At 58.4% G+C, this 15,586-nt stretch overlaps 2 protein-coding genes across 2 annotated transcripts; both read left to right on the top strand.

The window, feature by feature from the left end:
• Positions 1–151: 151 nt before the first annotated feature.
• Positions 152–882, top strand: SDRG_05423 (hypothetical protein; the record flags this gene model as incomplete). The annotated part of the gene is made up of 3 exons (XM_008611137.1): positions 152–448; positions 502–685; positions 734–882. 3 exons carry the CDS (start codon positions 152–154, stop codon positions 880–882), a joined length of 630 nt encoding a protein of 209 aa, XP_008609359.1.
• A 182-nt stretch (positions 883–1,064) lies between these two features.
• On the top strand, positions 1,065–15,111 carry SDRG_05422 (hypothetical protein; the record flags this gene model as incomplete). Its single annotated transcript, XM_008611136.1, has 3 exons — positions 1,065–3,599; positions 3,647–4,387; positions 4,438–15,111. 3 exons carry the CDS (start codon positions 1,065–1,067, stop codon positions 15,109–15,111), a joined length of 13,950 nt encoding a protein of 4,649 aa, XP_008609358.1.
• Between the last annotated feature and the right edge of the window lie 475 nt (positions 15,112–15,586).

Below are 15,586 nucleotides of genomic sequence, written 5' to 3'. Positions count from 1 at the left end.
GCTAGGAGCTGTGGAACTACACGAAGAGCAGCTGCAACCTTCTCGTGTCCTTGCTTCGGTGTTGGAGCCAGTCATTTAGAGGCGGTGGCGTTTCGTTGAATAAATTTATCAGCTCAGATTGCACTTGAATTCGGCTCTCAGTGCAGGTGAGATGCCCCAAGTGGCGCCTCATGGCACGCCACGCCGTCTTGGCGGCCCTCTGAGTGACGAGACGGTCCGTGTTTTTAATATCCTCGCGACAGCGCCGCTCCGTCAGAAGCTCCAACGGCTCGAATCTGACGCCCCCTCGCAGGCGACGAGCCTCGACACCGATGACGAGACAAAGCGCCAAGAGGAGGTCGACCGCCTTCGAGGCGAGCTTGTCGCGATGGCTGTGACCCCCTCTGCGTCGATTTCGACAACAGGGCTTGCAATCGTGTGCAAAGAGCTGCAGCTGGCCTTGACCAAAGTGATATGACGAATATGGTTCAATCTTTTACCTACTCCTACAATGGACCCTAGGCAGAACTCGAGCGCGTGATCTGGGAGGTCGACGAAGACATGGACGGACGCATCTCGTTTGCCGAGTTTACTGCCATGCTCGATCGCTACAGTCGGGACAAGCACGGGCCTGAACCGTGCCAAATGATTCCGCTGGTCGAGTTTCTCGCTTGCGATTCAAGCGCAACGACCCACCGCGTCTCGCGTGCGATGTATTTCCCGCCGGTTGCTGACGCTGACGTTAATGGATTAGTCGACGAGCTCTGCACGCGCCGTCTTCGGCAAAGTGCAAATATGGACGTGGAGAAGCGACTCAAGTCGATGGACCACCATGGCGACAATTCGATCTCGCTCCAGACATACTGGGATGCCATGAACGCAGACGTGCCCAAGCTCGCATAGTAGCGTTGAATCGAGTCGACTAAAACGTGATGGCGTATGCGTTAAACAAGTAAAACCAAACGGGGTGGCGGAAGATCGTGTCGGTTCGCTCGACCAATCCGAGACCGAAAAATTATTTGAGCCAATCGACGTCGAGATTGCACTTTTGTTTCGACGAATCGCGTCAAGGGTGAATTCGCTCGATGGCGTTCCAAGCCCGGCACCGCTGGATCATCCAGAAGCTCCACCTCTGCCTCGGCTTCCGCGATGAGGGCGAAGTCGAGGAGCTCATGAAGACGAACGACATCATGGAGATGCTCTCGGTCTTTTTCTCGCCGGCGGGGCCGTCCAAACTCTTCTTCTACTACCAAGTCCGGCAGTACGACGCCGTCGATGGCGACTCGCGCGTCTCGGACAACGCGTCGGACGCGTCCAGCCCCAAGGACGAGCGAGATGCACTGAAAGCCCCGGAGCTCTTCGTCACGGACGGCGAGACCGAGCCGCTTCTCTCGCGCGCGGTCTATTTTTTGAAGAAGCACAAGCCGCCCAAACTCTCGATCGTGCGTCTGCCCCGCACGAGCGTCTCGGCGGCGTCAGCGCTCTCGGATGAAATGGCGCAGCTCACGACCATCAACCCTGCAATCGCGACGGACGGCATGCTCGAGTTTGGCGTCCTCGACAAGTCGGTGCTCGTGACAATGGAAGCCCTCTTTTCGCAGCTGTATCTGCCACTGCTCCACGCCCGCGACGAGAGCGAGTGGGGCGAAGCCGACGTCGAGTGCAAGAACGAGTTCCTCCACGGCATGAAGGCTTTTATTACCGACGTCCAAGGTAGTTTGAAGACAATGAGCGCGGGCCTTGAGCTCCGAAAGCCCGACAAGCGCTACGACCCCAACGACTCGCGCAACCTCTCGCGCTTTGCCAACGACGAGTGTGCGGTCGTGCACTTTGTGGACCTCGTTCAAGACTGGTGCCGGCAGACAGAAGCGTATTTGGACGACAGCGACCAGACGCGGTGGGAGTCGAGCGAGTCCGGGCCGGACACGGAGCTCGAGTACTGGAAAGGCCGGCTCCAGCGGCTCACAGGCATCACCGAGCAGCTCAAGACGAAGGAGTGCAAGATGGTCATTGGTGTCTTGACGATCGTGACCAAGCAGCACGAGAGCAGTTTGGACAAGCAAAGTGTGTTTTCGCTCCTGCGCCAGTGGAAGCAGATCGACATCAACATCACCGAGGCGACGAACGAGGCCAAGGACAACGTCAAGTACCTCGCGACGCTCGAAAAATTCATCGAGCCGCTCTACATTGGGTCACCCAGCAGCGTCATCGACGCGCTCCCCGCGCTCATGAACGCAGTCAAGATGATCCACACGATCGCGCGCTACTACAACACGACGGAGCGCATGACCAAGCTCTTTATGAAGATCACCAACCAAATGATCGTGCTGTGCAAGAGCACGATTGTCGGGACGGACCCGCCCGAGTACATTTGGCACAAAAAGCCCGAAGTCCTCTTGGAGAACCTCGAGACGTGCCTCCGCCTCAACGAAGCGTACCAAGAGCAGTACCGGCTCACAAAGGACAAGTTGCTCACGATGCCGAAAGGCAAGCAGTTTGACTTTAGCGAGACCCAGATCTTTGGCAAGTTTGACCTCTTTTGCCGGCGCATTATCCGGCTCATCGACATGTTTTCGACGATCCACCAGTTCCAGTCGCTCGCCGAACACTCGCTCGAGGGCATGGGGTCGCTCATCGCGACGTTCGAGACCATCATCACCGAGTTCAAAGGCCAGAAGCACGATTTGCTGGACTACCACAACAACAAGTTTGACCGCGACTACGTGGACTTTAACGTGCGCATCTCGGACCTCGAGCTCTCGTTCCAGCACTTTATCAACCAGAGCTTCGAGTCGATCACGAGCATCGAGCAGTCGCTCAATCTGCTCAAGCAGTTCCAGACGATTCTGCAGCGTGAGAACTTGCGCAACGACCTCGACTCGAAATTTACCGTCATTTTCCACAATTACGGTCTCGACCTCACGACGGTGCAAGAGATTTACGAAAAGCACCGGCACGACCCGCCAATCGCACGCAACTTGCCGCCGGTCGCGGGCAACATTCTCTGGTCGCGGCACCTCCTCCGACGTATCGAAGAGCCGATGCGCAAGTTTGAGAGCAACCCGAGCGTGCTCGCGACCAAAGACTCGAAAAAAGTCATCAAGACGTACAACAAGGTCGCGCGGACGCTCGTCGCGTTCGAGTACCTCTGGTACGAGGCGTGGTGCCGGTCGATCGACACGGCCAAAGGCGGCCTCCACGCCACTCTCATCATCCGCCACCCCGAGACCAACAAGCTCTACGTCAACTTTGACAAGGAAATCCTGCAGCTCATTCGCGAAGCCAAGTGCCTCGACCGGATGGGCATTGACATTCCTGAGAACGCCAAGATGGTCATGCTCCAAGAAGACAAGTTCAAAAACTACTTCAACGAGCTCACGTACACGCTGCGTGAGTACGACCGTGTGATTGCCCGCATCATCCCGATGACCGCGACGCTGCTCAAGCCCCATTTGGACGACATCCAGGCCAAGCTCCGGCCGGGCATGGTCACGCTTACGTGGACGAGCATGAACATTGACGCGTACAAGCTCCAAGTCCACCTCGGTCTCCAGCGGCTCGAAGAGCTCATCCACAGTGTCAACGACATGATCGAGAACCGCGTCGAGAAAAATCTCAAAGTACGTTTTGTATCAAGGTATCAAGGTCTCCAAAACGACGTGTCTAGGTGGTCTCGAAAGCCGTGCTCGTGTGCCTTCCGACAGACCAATCGTTTGCGCTCGACGACTTTGTGCGTATGCAGGAGAAGAACGTCGCGGCGGTCACGAGTATGCTCGCGGCCAAAAACACGGAGATTGAGAACGCCGTCGACGACGTGCTTCGGCTCATTACCGACTTTACCGTCGATGCGCCGGACCCGAAAACGAAGCTCGTCTCGACGAGTGCGCTGCCGACACCCGTCGTCGTTGACGTGGACGCCCAGCACGCTTTCCGGAGCCACTACAAGACACTATTGTACCGTGCGCTCTTGAATTGCACCAAAAACTCGCTCAACGCGATCAAAAAGCGCGTGTGCTCCAAGGCCGGCACGGGGTTCCTCTTTCTCGAGCGCCCGTTCTTTGAAGTTGACGTGCAATTGAGCGTCCCGAGCGTCCGGTTGAGTCCGAGCCTCGAGGACATTCAGCGCGCCATCAACCGGTCTGCGGTCGTTGTCCTCAAGTGCTCGAAATCGCTCTACACGTGGGGCCAACAAGACGTGTTCCCTGAGAGCTCGCGCGTCACGTTCTTTGACCGGCTCGGCTGCGACACGGAGATCATCAAAGTTGCGCTGTTGCTGACGGGGGCGCTCCATGGCACAAAAAACCAGGTCCACGAGTACCTCAGCGCCTTCAAAAAGTACGACTGGCTCTGGAAAGAGGACATGGAGTTTCGGTACAACCAATTTATCAAGCGCAACCCGTCGATTCAGGTACGACGTCGCCCATTTGAATCTCAAACGCAACCTCTCACATGGTATAGGACTTTGAGAATGAGCTCAAGAATTTTATGGTTGTCGAGGCCGAGATCAACGCGATCGCGCCGGTCCACAACATTGCAGCGCTCTCGCTCAACACGAAAAACCTCAAGCTCCAACTCCGAAACGAGTGCCGGCAGTGGAAGGTGCAGTACTCGGACCGCGTGCACCAGCAAGCGCGGTCCGCGCTCACGAATCTCTCCGACTACATTCGGCTGACAACGACCAAGCTCAACCGCGATGTCGAGTCGCTGGACTCGCTTCGGTACGTCATGCTCGTGTTGAAAGAGGTGCGCGAGCGCGAGTCGTCGATCGAGATGGAGATCAACCCGATCTTGGACATGTACGACATGCTCGAGCACTTTTTGCCCGGCGGCTACATGGACAAGGAAGAGATGGACCAGAAGAGCGTCGTGCGCTCCACGTGGCGCAAGCTCGTCGACTACGCCGAGGAAGTGACCGACAACCTCAGCGAAGTACAAGGCAAATTCAAGAAGCAGCTCACAAAGGACGTCAAAGAATTTCAAGCCGACGCGATCTCGTTCCGGGCCGAGTACAGCACGAACGGCCCGATGGTGAGCGGTCTCAAGCCGTCCGAGGCGGTCGAGCGCCTCGGGCGCTTCAAGGAGCTCCTCGCGTTGCGCGACCGGAAGCTCGAGGTGTACGCGGCAGGCGAAGAGCTCTTTGGCATGCGGCCGACCGAGTACCCCGAGTTGACTAAGACGCGGAAGGAGCTCGCGCTCCTCGACCAGCTCTACGGACTGTACATGGACGTGGTCCAGACCATGGAAGGCTACCGCAATGTGCTCTGGAGCGCTGTGCCGTCGACGCTGGACGACATGAGCAGTAGCATTGCGATCTTTGACGAGCGCTGCAAGCGCATGCCGCGCAAGCTCTGCGAGTGGGAGGCGTACCGGCTGCTGCGCAAGGAGATCAGCGACTTTGTAGACGTCTTGCCGCTCATTCGGGAGCTCAGCAAGGACTGCATCAAGCCGCGCCATTGGGTCGAGATTGTCAAGATGACGAGCACGCCGCTGCAGTACGACAGCGATGCATTCCGCTTAAAGGACCTCCTCGACGCCAAGCTTCTCTCGACAAAAGACGAGATCGAGTACATTTGCGACTCGGCGCAAAAGCAGCTGCAGATCGAAATGAAACTCAAGGACCTCAAAGAAGCGTGGGCGGCCGCGTCGTTTGAGTTTGGCGAGTGGAAGACCCGCGGCATTCCCGTGCTCAAAGGCTTTGTCGGCGTCATTGAAGACCTCGAAGAAGCCCAATTGCAGCTCCAGGGGATGCTCAGCTTGCGCCACGTCGTGCCGTTCAAGGACCTCGTGCAGTCAAAACTCACGCAGCTGAGCGAGACCGCCGACGTACTCGAGCTCTGGGTGAAGGTGCAGACGCTCTGGATGTCGCTCGAGTCGGTCTTTACAGGCGGCGACATTGCCAAGCAGATGCCAATCGAAGCCAAGAAGTTTGCAAAAATCGACAAGGACTGGATCAAGATCATGACCAAAGCCTACGAAACGAGCAACGTCGTCGCGTCCTGCGCCAACGAAGCGCTCAAGAGCACGCTTCCGATCTTGTACGGCGAGCTGGAAAAGTGCCAAAAGTCGCTCGAAGGGTACCTGGAGCAGAAGCGCATGAAGTTTCCGCGCTTCTACTTTGTCTCGAACCCGTTCTTGCTCCAAGTGCTCTCGCGTGGGTCCGACCCGGCGCTGGTTCAGCAGTATTACGAAAAGATCTTTGACGCTGTCAACCGCGTCCAGCACGACAAGACCGAAAGTCGCAAGATTGTCGCGCTCAAGTCCATCATTGGCAACGACGAAGAGACGATTCCGCTTCTCAAACCCGTTTTGACCGACGGCAACATTGAAGACTGGCTCGGCGCGCTCGAGAGAGAGATGTTTACGACCATGAAAGCACTCTGCCGCGACGCAGCGGCTGACTGCATGAACTTGCCGCTGCGGGAGTTTGTCAACAAGAGCTGCGGCCAGTTCGCCCTCCTCGGCATCCAAATGCTCTGGACCGCGCAGAGCCAAGACGCGCTGACGCGGTGCAAGACGATCAAAGGCATCATGGGCGAGACGAGCAAGAAGCAAGCAATGCTTCTCTCTGAATTGAGCTCGTGGTGCCTCACGGACCTCGGCACGAAACTCAACCGGATCAAAATTGAGACGCTCATTACGATCCAGGTCCACCAACGCGACTGTTTTACCGAGCTCGGTCGGCTCTTCAAGGACCGGAAGATCCAGGACGCCACGGACTTTGAGTGGCTCAAGCAAGCGCGGTTCTACTGGCGCGTGGCGCCGGCCGCCGACCGCTTTGGCCCGGACGCGTGCCTCATCTCGATCTGCGACGTCGACTTCAAGTACGCGTACGAGTACCTTGGCTGCAAGGAACGCCTCGTGATTACGCCGCTTACAGATCGGTGCTACATCACACTCTCGCAGGCGCTCGGAATGTACCTCGGGGGGTCACCCACCGGCCCCGCGGGCACGGGCAAGACCGAGACCGTCAAAGACCTCGGCCGCACCTTGGGCATCTACGTCGTCGTCACCAACTGCACGGACCAGCAGCGGTTCTTGGACATGGCCAAGATCTTCAAGGGGCTGTGCCAAGCCGGCTTTTGGGGCTGCTTTGATGAGTTCAACCGGATCGAGCTGCCCGTGCTCTCGGTCGTGGCGCAGCAGGTGCTCGCGATCACGAACGCCAAGCGGACTCAGGCCACGAGCTTTATCTTCCCCGGCGACACCCAAGGCATTCCGCTCAACGTCGACGTCGGGTACTTTATCACGATGAACCCGGGCTACCAAGGCCGGCAAGAACTGCCCGAGAACCTCAAAGCGCTCTTCCGCGGCGTCGCCATGATGGTGCCGGACCGCGAAATCATCATCAAGGTCAAGCTCTGCTCTGTGGGTTACGACAACTTTGGCGACCTCGCACGCAAGTTCAAAACTCTCTACGGCCTCTGCGAAGAGCAGCTCTCCAAGCAAAAGCACTACGACTTTGGCTTGCGCAACATTCTCTCGGTGTTGCGCACGGCCGGGCAGACCAAGCGCGCCAACTTGGACGCGAACGAAGAAATGCTGCTGCTGCGGACGCTGCGGGACATGAACGTGTCCAAGCTCGTGGCGCAGGACACGCCGCTCTTCCTTTCGCTGCTCAAAGACATCTTTCCGGCGGTCGAGACGCCGGCAAACGGCAGTGCGCAAGGCCCCGTCGCGCAGCTCGTCGTCCAAGCGCTTGAAAAAGCCAACAAGGTGCCGCACCCGCCATGGACGCTCAAGGTTGCGCAGCTCTACGACACGACGCTTGTGCGGCACGGTATCATGGTGGTCGGGCCCGCGGGCACTGGAAAAAGCGAAATGTTCAAAGTGCTCCAGTCGGCGCTCGCCATTCACACCAAAACACTCCACCGCCAAGTGCGCATGAACCCCAAGGCCATTCGCGCCGAAGAGATGTTTGGCGAGACGGACAAGCTCAGTGGCGAGTGGCTCGACGGCGTCTTTGCCTCCATGTGGTCGAAGTACAACGACCGGTCGCGCCGGGACGTGTCCTGGATCGTCTGCGACGGACCAGTGGACGCGATTTGGATTGAGAATTTGAACACGGTGCTCGACGACAACAAGCTCTTGACGCTCGCGAACGGCGACCGCATCCCGATGACCGACAATTGCAAGCTCATGTTTGAGGTCGAAGACCTCCGCAATGCGTCGCCCGCTACGGTGAGCCGCGCCGGCATCATCTACGTGAGCGAGACCGACCTTGGGTGGTCGCCGCTCGTCGAAGGCTGGCTGTCGACACGGCCGGACGACCAACGGCCCATACTGCGCAGTCTCTTTCTCAAGTATATGGGCGAGTCGTGCGGGCCGTCGCCAGGCCACCTCTTCAAGTTTTTAAGCAAAAGCTGCAAGCCCGTGCTGCACGTGTCGCGTGGCGCCATGGTCGAGTCGTGCCTTCATCTGCTAGCGAGCGTGATCGCGTCGGCCGAGCTCAGCGAGTCGGCCGAGGTTGAAATTGAACTCGAGCGGCTCTTTCTCTTCTCGCTCGCGTGGGCGGTGGGCGGTTTGTACGAGCAAGACGATCGTCTCCGACTCAGCGACTACCTCGCCGAGCTCACAAAGCATTTCTTCCCAAAACAAGCCAAGACGTCGGTATTCGACTTTGTCGTCAACCCAACGTCGCTTGAGTGGGAGCGCTGGAGCCTCGAGCCGTGGGACGCGCCTTCGTCACTGGTGGATCTCGACATTTCCAGCCTCGTCATCCCGACGGTCGAGACGACGCGCTGCTTGTACTTGCTACAACAAGTCAACACCAGTCGCCCCGTGCTGCTAGTCGGCGGCAGCGGCACGGGCAAGACGTCGGCCGCGCAAATGTACTTTGACAAGCTCGACGCCGACACGTCGATCGTGAAAAAGATCATTTTTTCGAGCGTGAGCTCGCCCGGCGGGTTCCAACAAACGCTGGAGGCGGACTTGGACAAGCGCGGTGGCAAGAACTTTGGGCCGAGCCACGGCCGCAAGATGACGCTGTTTCTTGACGACATATCGATGCCTGCGTGCAATGCGTGGGGCGACCAGCCAACGCTCGAGGTCGTGCGCCAACTCATGGAGACGTCCGGGCTCTGCTTCCTCGATAAGGACAAGCGCGGCGACCTCAAGGTCATTGAAGATTTGTACTACGTGGCGGCCATGCCGCACGCCAAAGACGGCAAGAATGACATTCCGAACCGACTCAAGCGCCACTTCTTCGCCTTCAACCTCCTCGTGCCGTCGCTCGACGTCATTGACGCGATCTTTGGCCAAATCGTCAAGTGGCGTGTGTCCTTCTTGGACGCGAAGAAGGACAAACCCATCGTCGACGTCGCTAGCAAGCTCACAAACACGACGATCCACGTCTGGAGCTTCATGCGCAAGACGCTGCTGCCGACACCGCAAAAGTTTCACTACATCTTTACGATGCGGGATCTCGCGCGCATCTTTCAAGGTCTCTTGCGCGGCTTTGAGATGGTCTCGACCGACCGGTATCTCGTCAAGCTGTGGCGCCACGAGTGCGACCGGCTCTTCTGCGACCGCCTCACGACGCTCGAGGACAAGGCCAAGTTTCGCGACGAGCTCAATGCAACGTCCGACAATCTCTTGCTCAAGCCGGTGGTCGCGACAGGCAAAGAAAAGCTCAATAAGGACGCGACGCAGACTGAGCTGCCAAACGCGCCCGCGTTATTTGTCGACTTTATGCGCGACGACAAGCGCGACGAGGACGGGCTTTTGCTGGAGGAGGCCCCGAAACTATACGAAAACGTGCTATCGATTCTCACGGTGCGCACGCGCATGGAAGCGCTTCTCGAGGCCTTCAACCGCGACAACCCGAGCAAGAAAATGGCGCTCATCTTGTTTGACGACGCCCTCTTCCACGTCCTCCGCGTCGTACGCGCGCTCGGGCTCCCGAAAAGCCACATGATGCTCGTGGGGGTTGGTGGCTCGGGCAAGCAGTCGCTCACGAAGCTCGCGTCGGTCCTCGCGCGCCTCCAGCTCTTCCAGATCACGCTCACAAAGGCGTACAACACGGTGTCGTTTCTCGAAGATTGGCGCCAGCTCTTCAAGTGGACAGGGCAGCAAAACAAGGGGGTCGTCTTCCTCTGCACGGACAATGAGCTCAAGGACGACGCGTTCCTTGAGATTCTCAACGGCGTCTTGGCGACAGGCGAGATCCCCAATTTGTTTCCAAAAGACGAAATGAACTTCCTGGTCTCGGACCTCCGGCCGGCGATGCTCAAAGCGCATCCGTCGACGCCCGACACGTACGAGCACCTCGTCAAGTTCTTCTACGAGCGCGTCAAACTCAATTTACACATCGTGCTCTCCATGTCGCCTGTCGACCGGCGGTTTGCAGACCGCTGCCGCAAGTTTCCCGCGCTCGTGTCCGGCTGCACGCTCGACTGGTTCCTCGCGTGGCCCGCCGAGGCGCTCGTGGCCGTCAGCAAAGGCTTTCTCGACGACTTTAGCATCGAGTGTGCGCCGGCCGTCAAGGACCAGCTCATTACCCACATGGGCTGGCTCCATGACGCGGTGATTGAAGTCTGCGCCGAGTATTTCGAGAAGCGCCGGCGCCACGTGTACCAAACCCCAAAGTCGTACTTGGCGTTCCTCGAGTTCTACAAGCAGCTGTATGCCAACAAGATCCGCGACATCCACCGCAGCGAGAGCAGCGTCAACCTCGGGCTGCAAAAGCTCGTGCAAGGCGCGGCCGACGTCGAGAAGATGAAGGGCGTCCTCAAGACAGAGGAAGCCAAGCTCATCATGGCCGAGCAAGCGGCGAACGCGATGCTCGAGAACCTTCAAGTCAAGTCGATGGAGGCCAAGAAGGAAAACGACATTGTCGGGAAAATCAAGGAGCGCTGCGAGCGCGATGCGGCGGTGATCCAGCGCGAAAAGGAAGACGCGGAAGAGGACTTGGCCAAAGCCCAGCCGTTCCTGGACGAGGCCGAGCGGGCCGTCTCGAGCATCAAGCCCAACGACCTCAACGAACTCAAGAAGCTCGCCAAGCCGGGGGATATCATCAAGCTCATTTTCGACGGCGTCGCGCTCTTGCAAATGTACCCGCTCGCCAAAGTCGAGAAAGCCCAAGTGACGCTCAACAAGAAGAGCGTCGACTTTATCCTCGACTCGTACGCGAGCGTCAAGCAGGGCATGCTCAGTGACACGCGCTTTTTGCAAAATGTGTTTCACTTTTCAAAGTTTGAAAAGGACAACATCAACGACGAGACGATCGAGCTCCTGCAGCCGTATCTGGACCTCGAGGGCTTTAGCCCTGTCGCTGCGAAAAACGCGTCCAAAGCCGCCGAAGGGCTCTGTACGTGGGTGATTGCGATGACCAAGTACCACCACGCGTCCAAGGTGGTGAAACCCAAGCTCGAGACGCTCCGGGTCGCCGAAGGCCGCCTCGAAGCCGCCCAGGCCGACCTCCGCCACGCCCAAGAAAAGCTGATTGCGTGCCAGAGTGTTCTCCAGTCACTCCAAGACGACTTTGAGCTGCAAATGGCCGAGAAGGCCAAGGTTGAAGAGAACGCGCTCGCGACGCGCAAGAAAATGGAGCAAGCGACCGCGCTCATCCAGGGGCTCGCGGGCGAGAAGAAGCGCTGGACTGACGAAAGCAACCGATTTGCGGACCGCAAGTCGCGCCTCGTGGGCGACTGCGCCGTGGCTTGTGCGTTCGTCAACTACTGCGGTCCGTTCAACAAGGAGTACCGCGACGTCTTGTGCAAGGTCAAGTTTCTCAAAGACCTCAAGGACCGCCAAGTGCCTGTGACCGCCGACCTGCAGCTGACCAACTTCCTCGTCGACCTGAGCACGGTCGCAGACTGGAACGTCGAGGGCCTTCCGGCTGACCCGCTCTCGACCCAGAACGGCATTCTGGTCACCATGAGCAGCAAGTACCCGCTTCTCATTGACCCGCAAGGACAGGGTTTAAGCTGGATTCTCATGCGTGAGGCGGGCCGACTGCCCCCCGCCGGGCTTCTCTCGATCAACCATCCCAAGCTGCGCGACCACCTCGAATTTTGCGTCACGGAAGGCAAGGTGCTCGTGCTGGAAGGCGTCGAGCAGGACATGGACCCGGCCATGAACTCGGTCTTGGAGAAGAACATCATTGTGAAAGCAAAATCCAAGTACATCCTCGTCGGCGACAAGCTCTGCGAGTACAACGACGCGTTCCTGTTGTACATGACGACGCGCCTCCCAAACCCGCACTTCTCGCCCGAAGTCCAAGCCAAAACGATGCTGGTGGACTTTACCGTCACGCAAGACGGCCTCGAAGACCAACTGCTCGCTAAAGTCATTCAAACCGAGCAAAAGTCGCTCGAAGAGCAGCTCACGCGCGTGCAGTTTGATGTCAACAGCAACACCAAGGCCCTCCTGAGTCTCGACGCGCTCTTGCTCGAGCGGCTCGCGTCCAACAGCGGCAACCTCCTTGACGACCTCGAGCTCATTAGCGTCCTTGCGTCGACAAAAGCCAAAGCCACCGAAGTCAACGACAAGCTCCTCGCGGCCGCCGACATGAAGCTCGGCATTGACGAGAAGCGCGAACAGTACCGACCGGTCGCGACGCGGGGCAGCGTCTTGTACTTTAGCCTCGTGGACCTCTCGCTCGTCAACTGCATGTACCAGACGTCGCTCGACCAATTCCTCTTGCTCTTCAAAAAGTCGATGGAGGTGGCCGAGCGCGCGACGCTCACCTCGAAGCGCGTCGCCCACATCGTCGACGCCATGACGTACCTTGTCTACCGCTTTATGAACCGCGGCATCTACGAAAAGGACAAGCTCGCGTTTCTGCTCATGGTCACCTTCAAGATCTTCGTCGCTGCCGACGTGTTGGACCCGGCGGATGTCTCTCTCTTTGTCAAGGCGGGCGCCACACGGACGAGCGAGAAGGGCAAGCCGTTCCAGTGGATGTCGACCCCCGCTTGGCTCAACGTGCTCCAGCTCAGCCAAGAAAAGCCCGTGTTCCGCAACTTGGTCGCCGACATTGAGCGCTCGGAAGCGGCGTGGCGCCGGTGGTACGAAGAGAACGCGCCCGAGGTGGCCGCTGTCCCCGAGTACGAAACAGTGCTCTTCCACCCGCACAGCGCCGACGCCACGACGCATTTTTACCGTCTCTTGCTCCTCCGCTGTTTGCGCGAAGACCGCACGATCTTGGCGACGCTCGAGTTCATCAAGCTCGTCGAGTACATTGATATCAAGACGAAAGAGTCGGGCGCGATCGCCAAGCTACCGTGCATGGGACCCAAGTACGTCGAGGCCGTCACGGACACGGTCGAGAGCATTTGGGCCGACATGGCCGCCGACATCCCAGCCATTTACCTCTTGAGTCTGGGCGCCGACCCGACGGATGCGATCGAGACGCTCGCGCGCAAAAAGCGGCAGGCGATCCAGTGCATCTCCATGGGGGAGGGCCAAGAGACCATTGCGTCCAAAGCAATGGCCAATGGCATGCTCAACGGGTCGTGGGTGCTTCTTCAAAACTGCCACTTGGGTCTTGCGTTTATGGAGACGCTTCCGGACACGCTGCTCAAGAACAAGGAGACTATGAGCTGCGACTTTCGACTCTTCTTGACGTCTGAGCCTCACCCGCTCTTTTCGATTGCGCTGTTGCAAAAGGCCATCAAGGTGACCAACGAACCGCCGTCGGGCCTTCGCGCCGGCATGCTGCGGTCGTACACGGTCGTGATCGACCAAGACAAGCTCGAGCGCATCGAGACGGCGCAGTGGCGCGCGCTTCTCTTCACGCTCTGCTTTCTCCACTCGATTGTTCAGGAGCGGCGCAAGTTTGGGCCGCTCGGCTTTGCCATCCCATACGAGTTCAACGCGAGCGACTTGACCGCGTCGATGACGTTTCTCGAGAAGCACTTGTACTCGAGCGCGACCTTGTCGTGGCCGACGATCCAGTACATGATTGCAGAAGTGCATTACGGCGGGCGCATCACCGACGACATGGACCGCCGCCTCTTCAAGAGCTACTGCGACGAGTGGCTGCATAGCTCGACGCTCGCGCCGAGTTTCTCGTTCAACCCCGAGACGCTCGTGGGCCACATTCCCAACGACTTTGTGTACGCCGTGCCCGAGAGCACCGAGCTCGACGAGTACCATCGCGTGCTCAATAGCTTTCCCAAGGTGGACTCGCCGGAGATTTTCGGCTTGCACCCGAACGCCGACTTGACCTTTCGCGTGAAAGAGGTGACGAATCTCCTCGCGACGCTCAGCGAGACACAGCCCAAGACGCAGAGCAGCAAGAACGGCCGGACGCGCGAAGACGTCGTCTTGGACAAGTGCGACGAGCTCAAGGACAAGCTGCCCAAAGATTTCGTCGACGAAACGTGCCTCGAGTTGTTGACCAACAAGCACGGCGGCTTTGGTGTGCCCATGAACGTCTTTGTGTGGCAAGAGATCCAGCGGCTCCAGACGCTTCTGAGCATCGTGCGCAAGGTGCTATGCGAGACGCAAGGCGCGATCAAGGGCGAGGTCGTCGTGACGCCCGACATTGCGACCACAATCCACGCCATCTTTGATGCCAAAGTGCCGCCATTGTGGCTCTACCGCGGCATGGAAGAGCTCAGCTGGGTCGCACCGTCACTCGGTCTCTGGTTTGCGGGCTTGCTCGAGCGCCACAAGCAACTCGAGCACTGGGTCGAGAAGACAAAGCCCAACACGTTTTGGCTCACGGGTTTTTTCAATCCCCAAGGGTTCCTCACGGCCATGCGCCAAGAAGTGACGCGCCATCATGTCAACGACAAGTGGGCGCTCGATGACGTCGTCTACCACACCGAAGTCACGGAATACGAAAAGCTCGAGCAGATCCGACAAGCGCCGAAAGAAGGAGTCCTCATCCACGGGCTCGCGCTCGAGGGCGCGGGGTGGCACAAGGGCAATGCGACGCTCGTCGAGTCGGAGCCCAAGCGCCTCTTTGCGGCACTGCCCGTGCTTTTTGTGACGGCGACGACCAAAGCTCAGAAGAAGAGTCGCTCTGGCGACTATGGCCCGTACGGTGGTTTCGAGTGCCCCGTGTACAAGTACCCGTCGCGGAACGACCGCAACCTCATCTTTAGTGTCACGCTGCCGTCGCGCGAACACCGACCGCTGCACTGGATCCTTCGCGGCGTCGCGCTCCTGTGTACGACCGAATAAGCAAACGAAACCTCAACTTTTCTACTCTATATAAGTTCTTGTTGATATTGCATTTGACTTTGCACTTGGCCACATTGCACTTGGTGTCGACTTCCTGTGCAAGGTACCATGTAACACAGTGTGGGACGCGAGCAGAGGCGTGATGGATACCTGTCCAAGCCGCATCCAAGGTGCTATGGTTCCAAGCGAACCGTCGGCACCCACGTCGTACTGATTACCACGGAACAAGCACGACGACGTCGGCATTGTACAGTGTACTGCACCATGACGCCGCGTCATCGTTTTGGTGCTGCCATCCTCCCGTGTGTAAAGGCGGCGGCCCGGCCAGCAGTATGCGCGCCTTGCTTATCAAAGACGGCGCAACGACCACCAACGTCTCGACGACGAACAAGGTGGACGCGAAAAAGAAAGGGCGCCCCCTTGAAATTAGTACACGGTATGAATTGGAAGGTGGTTGTCTGCCTGGTAGAATATG

The sequence above is a fragment of the Saprolegnia diclina genome (assembly GCF_000281045.1).
Source record: "Saprolegnia diclina VS20 unplaced genomic scaffold supercont1.14, whole genome shotgun sequence".
NCBI lineage: Eukaryota > Oomycota > Saprolegniomycetes > Saprolegniales > Saprolegniaceae > Saprolegnia > Saprolegnia diclina.
The sequence above is the reverse complement of the archived record's forward strand: the minus strand, read 5'-3'. Positions and strand labels throughout refer to the sequence as shown.